General features: G+C 68.1%; 3 protein-coding genes across 3 annotated transcripts in view; all 3 read left to right on the top strand.

Moving 5' to 3' along the window:
- Positions 1-13: 13 nt before the first annotated feature.
- MNEG_11646 (hypothetical protein) lies at positions 14-325 on the top strand (the record flags this gene model as incomplete). The annotated part of the gene is made up of 1 exon (XM_014039884.1): positions 14-325. A coding segment is annotated over one exon (312 nt), but the record flags the coding sequence as incomplete, so codon positions are not given.
- Positions 326-1094: 769 nt separating this feature from the next.
- MNEG_11645 (hypothetical protein) lies at positions 1095-3954 on the top strand (the record flags this gene model as incomplete). The annotated part of the gene is made up of 7 exons (XM_014039883.1): positions 1095-1187; positions 1334-1576; positions 1890-1927; positions 2089-2575; positions 2839-2992; positions 3178-3605; positions 3811-3954. 7 exons carry the CDS (start codon positions 1095-1097, stop codon positions 3952-3954), a joined length of 1587 nt encoding a protein of 528 aa, XP_013895337.1.
- Positions 3955-4662: 708 nt separating this feature from the next.
- MNEG_11644 (hypothetical protein) overlaps positions 4663-5021 on the top strand; it is a gene marked incomplete at both ends in the record, with an annotated part of 3897 nt that continues 3538 nt past the window's right edge. Inside the window, one exon of the mRNA XM_014039882.1 lies at positions 4663-4903. Within this exon, the coding sequence (XP_013895336.1) occupies positions 4663-4903 (241 nt within the window). The remainder of the gene's footprint in view (positions 4904-5021) is intronic.

Here is a 5021-nt window from a genome sequence, read left to right as displayed (position 1 = left end):
GGGTGTCGGTGAGTGGGGCGACTGCGAGACGGCAGAGTTCGAGGCCAGCCTGCGGCGCATCACCTGCCACGGGCTCATGGAGCTCTGCGCCGCGCTGGCGCAGCCGCCCGCGCCCCTGCTCGTCGCGACTGGAGCCGCCGAGCCGGGGGCGCCGGCGGGCGTGCCGGCCATGGACGGCGCCGGGGCCCCGACCGGCGGCGGCGGCGGCGCGGAGAGCGAGGGGGCGGCGGAGGAGGAGCGCACCCCGCGCGTTGGCGGCGGCGGCTGCCTGTCTGGCGGCCGCGCGACGCTCACGGGCCACAAGCGCCGGCTCAGCGGGGCCTGAGACAATTTTCGTCGCCTTGCACGATTATCGCGGCGGCCCGGCAGCACCGTTCCCTCTTTGTTTCTGATGGCCATCCCAGGAAGGGGCCCGGGGCCGACCGGAGCCCCATGTGGCCCGCCGAGAGGGCGGGGTAGGTGGTAGGGTGGGGTGGCGCCGGCGCCCTCAAAAGGGGTGCGGCAAGGCGGCAGCAGAGTCCAGGCAGATATTTCCACCGGCAGGAGGGTCCCAGACAGCGCCATTTTAGCCCAGAGGGTGCAGCTCGCGCGTCGGAGCGGTTGTTATCAGCGCCGGGCCGGCTCGGCGGGGTGGCGCGCGCGGCAGGCACAGTTTTGCAATCCAGGGGGGAGCTCCGTGTCTGGGCCGGCTGACGCAGGAGGCGCAGTGCGGCCCCATCCTTGAATTTTCACCACTGCAATGGCTTTTCCCCTCGACACAGTGCTCATTCGCACCGCCTCCTGTGGGGGCCACATGTTTTTTTTTCTGGTTGCACCGCTGCGCGTGCACATCGGGGCCAAGGACACCGCTAGGGCTTCTTTGAGGCGCTGCTTTCCAGTAACAGGTCGCCTACCAAGGCTTCTGCAACAAAAATGTGAGGGCATGTTCGGAGGGGCAGCACCCTGATGGCCATCAGTCGAGGATGCGCCGCGCGTGGTCAGCTTGGTCAACTGCGATGCTCTCCAAAACTACGAGGCGTGACGGGCCATGTGTTGATGAGGCAAAAAGATGAAGTGCTGATATAGTTTCGTGACTGTGCAAAATCTTAGCAGCCATGTTCGGGGGAATCGAGTTCGACCTGATTCCAGCGCTTACATGCGATGGAGGCGGGTCCACCAAGGCTCGGCGTGTTGAAAAGACGGGCAACGTGAGTAGAAACGCTTGAACATACGATACGCCCCCGTCCCTTGCGTGCCGCGCCGGCGTCCAACTCGCAGCAGCGCGCCGCTGCCTGCCGCAGCAGCTGCATGTGCAGCAGCAACACACGCACCGCCCGCGACCCGCGCACCACAGGCGTGGCTGTGCGGCGAGCTCATCCTGCGCGGCGAGCGCCGCGGCCTCGCCGCGCTGCCGCCCGAGCTCTGGGCAAAAACCACCGCGCAGCAGATCATATTGTCGGGCAACCGGCTGGCGGCGCTGCCGCCAGACGTCGGCCGCCTGCGGGAGCTGCGGGTGCTGCTGCTGGGCGGCAACAGGATGACGGAGCTGCCGCGGGAGATCTGTGATCTGGCAAAGCTGCAGCGCCTGGAGCTGCAGGTCTGGACAAGAACAGCCCGCCGGGTGTTCGATGCCCGTATGACGCTAGCTGGGCACTGCCGGCTGCCCAGGCTGGCAGCCTGGGCCACCAGGCCAGCGGCCTGGTGTGGATGGCCTGCATATGGATTCCTGTACCATTTCACGCATGCTGTTGCTGCTGCCTGGACGCCGCCGTGCACTGACGCGCTTGGGCGGGGTCCCACCAACCCGATTGGGCCCGAGCGATTGCAGTCAGGTGGGTCTCAGCGCGCACAGCACAGCGCTTGCAGCCGCCACCTGATGCCCTCGACTCCCGCTTGCGCCGGGACCGCAGGACAACCTGCTCGATTCAGTGCCGGCCGGCCTGGCAAAGTGAGGAGGGACGGGGGGGGCAAGGACTGCCACGGGTGACTGGGTTATGCAATTCGGGCCAGCCACCGCCCGCCCAAACCCGCAGCCGGCCCCCTCGCGCTGGCCGAATGCGTTTGACCCAGGCACGTTTGACCGCGCGCCCCGGCGCCTCGCCCGCCCAGGCTTGTTGAACTGAGGGTCGTTAATCTCGATGACAACCCCCTGGCGGGGCGCCTCGAGGGCGGCGGGCCGACACTGCTCGAGGTCTGGCTCGGGCCGGGCTGCGCAGCGGGCGGCTGCGGCGCCGGCGACGGAGGGGACGGCGCGGCCCCCGTCGGCAGCAAAGCGCAGCAGGCTGACCGCAGCAGTGCGGATGGCGACAATGGCCACCACGCGGGCGGGCGGGAGGCGCTCGAAACGAGCGGCGCCGCCCCGCGCGTCGGCGGCACGCTCTCCGCCCGCCGCCGCGCCGCGGCCGCGGCGGCCGCCGCGGCCGACGAGCTGCGGCGGCGGACGCAGCGGCTGCTGCGGCACCTGTCGGCGCTGCTGGGCCCGGAGGAGGCGCTGGCGGCGAAGCAGGCCAAGCTGGCGCTGCTGCAGCGGGAGGCGCGCGCCCGGGTTGAGCGGCTGGTCAGGGTCGCAGACGATGGGGTGCTCGCGGCATGCCTGGTGCGCATGCGCGCGCGTGCGCGCAGATTCTGCACGCTTGCTGATTGTCTATGTCTGCAGCTGGGATGCTTGCTGGGGCGTTTATAAACCCAGCTGGCCTCGGGTTGTACAGCGAACCGAAGTGCACTGGGTGCAGGTGAACAAGCTGCGAGCCATCCTGCGCTGTGCGCCGCGCGCGCTCCCGCCTCGCCGGGCGTTTTGCGTGCTTCGAGGCCGCGTTTGCTGTGCTGAACCGGCGTACATGCGTGCAATCATACGGGCAGGAGATTGTCAGGGACGCAGGGCTGGAGGAGGGCGAGGCGGCGCGCATCGAGGCCGCCAGAGTGGCGGCGGCGCGGCTGGCGGCGGCGGTGGGAGGGGGGGATCGAGCCGAGCTGCAGGCTGCGCTGCGGGGCTTTGAGGAGCTCTGCAAGCCAGGTGTGTACACACACATGTGTGTGTTTGGGTGTTGGTGTGGGTGTGGGTGTGCGCGCATGTGCGTGCATGCGTGCGTGCGTGCCTGGTGAGGGTGCGTTCGAGCGTTGGGGCCAGTGGAGCCGTCCCCTGCCTGCCTCTTCGGAGGGCTGGTTCCTGCTGAGATCCGTTTGCGCCGCCCACGCTAGGCCGTGCCGGCGGGCCCCTCTACAAGGAAGCTGCCCACAAGCTGCGGGCACTGGTTAGGGCCGACCTCCAGAGGGGCTGGCGACATGTGCAGCAGCAGCAGCAGCAGCAGCAGCAGCAACATCAGCAGCAGCAGCAACAGCAGCAGCAGCAATTCGAAGGCGGCTTCGGCGGCGGCGACGGGCGGGCAGCGGCACTGAGAATCTCGTTCGGCGAGGGAGAACAGGCGAGCGGCGGCGGCGGCGGCGGCGGCGGCGGCAGCGGTGCAGAAGCGGGCGGGGCTGGCGCGGAAGCGGACGGGCAGAGGCGCGTGTTTTTGACAGCCCAGGAAATCAGGCGGCGAGAGCTGCTGGCTGCGGGCGGCAAGACGTATGAGGATTGGGCGGCCGCCAAGAGGGAGCAGGCGGAGCGGCGCGCCAGGGACCGGGAGGTGCGCGCGAGGGTGCGAGGATTGGTGGGCGAAGGGGCGCGTTGGGTGGTGCTGGGGGCGGCGATGCGCCGATGGGCCGGCCGCTGGGAGCCTGAATCGTCATGGGGTATCTGCTGTGTGTTTGTTGGATGGACGGCCGCGCTACACCCAGCTGTTTCAAAGTGTGCCGGGCCGGCGTGCGTGTTGTGCGCTCAATGGCTCGCAGGCTGCCATCGCGGCGGGGCGGCGCGCCAAACGGGAGGCGGCGGCGCTGCGTGGCGACAGGGCCGTCGCAATGTGCGAGCTGGAGCATGCGTGGCCGAGCCGCATCGTCGAGGCATACCCGCGCGGGACGTTCTCGGGGCGCTAAGCACAGGAGGTGGTGGGTTCTGATGACAGCAGTAGCAACGGCAGGGGACCCCGCACGCGGCACTGAGCGACCTTCGACCATCCACACGCCTGCAATAGTAACAAGTTTTTCGATGCACGAGACAGCATGCATGCAGGCGGCTCCGACGCACCGCTGCTTCGGATGACGTGTGCTGTTGTCGCGGCGGCCGGTCGGGCAAAGCAGCCAACAACGCCAGCTGGTGGTGATGAGCGAGGGGTTTGGGATGACGTGCAGGCTACACAAGACTTCCGAGAATGTTCGATCGTTCAGGAAGGACAGTTCTGCCGGGTTCACCATAACGCTGGTAAAACCGCGCCACAAACTTGCCAGCTCACCAAACACGAGACTGAGTGGCTCTAGTCATGCGCATCGTCAATCCGACTGTTGAAAGTACTCTCAAATACATCTGAGTCGACTGCCTCGTTGTCTGGTCTCCCAGATTGCCGAGCTCACCAGTCTGAAGTGTGTCCGGGTTTCGCTGCCGCGAAATTCACCTTAAACGCCTTCATTATACTGCCGCGCGAGTATATACGCGCGGCTGACCAGCAAGTCCGTCGCGCCGGAGCGGCGGTGGGTCAGAAGCAGCAGCAGCAGCAGCGGCAGCGGCGCATCAGCGGCTCCGCCGGCGCGCGCGCCGGCGCCGCGGCGGAGGCGATGCTGACCGGCATAGGCGGCAGAACGGTCGCGATGGCTGCGTCGGCGGAGGCCCAGCGATCGGTGGTCGCGGCGGCGCGCCCGCGCGGCAGCAGCGACGGTGGCGATGGTGGTGGTCGCGACAGGCCCCGGCACCGCCGCTCGTGGTCATCCTTTGACAGCCTGGCGGATCTCAACATCCCGCTGTCTCCGGGAGAGGCCATTGAGGCCGCGCTCGCGCACGCGCTGCTGCTGGCCTCGCTGGCTCTGAAGCTTTGGTCCTACCTTGGTTTGGGTGAGTCAAAATTCCTGGCCCACGGAATCCAATGAAACAGCGCCCAAAACTGACCACATACACCACACGCACCAAGCTGCGCGGCTGCTTCCATACTCCGCACATGCCGCAGCGGCGG

The sequence above is a fragment of the Monoraphidium neglectum genome (genome assembly GCF_000611645.1).
Source record: "Monoraphidium neglectum strain SAG 48.87 unplaced genomic scaffold scaffold02844, whole genome shotgun sequence".
NCBI classification, from domain to species: Eukaryota; Viridiplantae; Chlorophyta; class Chlorophyceae; order Sphaeropleales; family Selenastraceae; genus Monoraphidium; species Monoraphidium neglectum.
The sequence above is the reverse complement of the archived record's forward strand: the minus strand, read 5'-3'. Positions and strand labels throughout refer to the sequence as shown.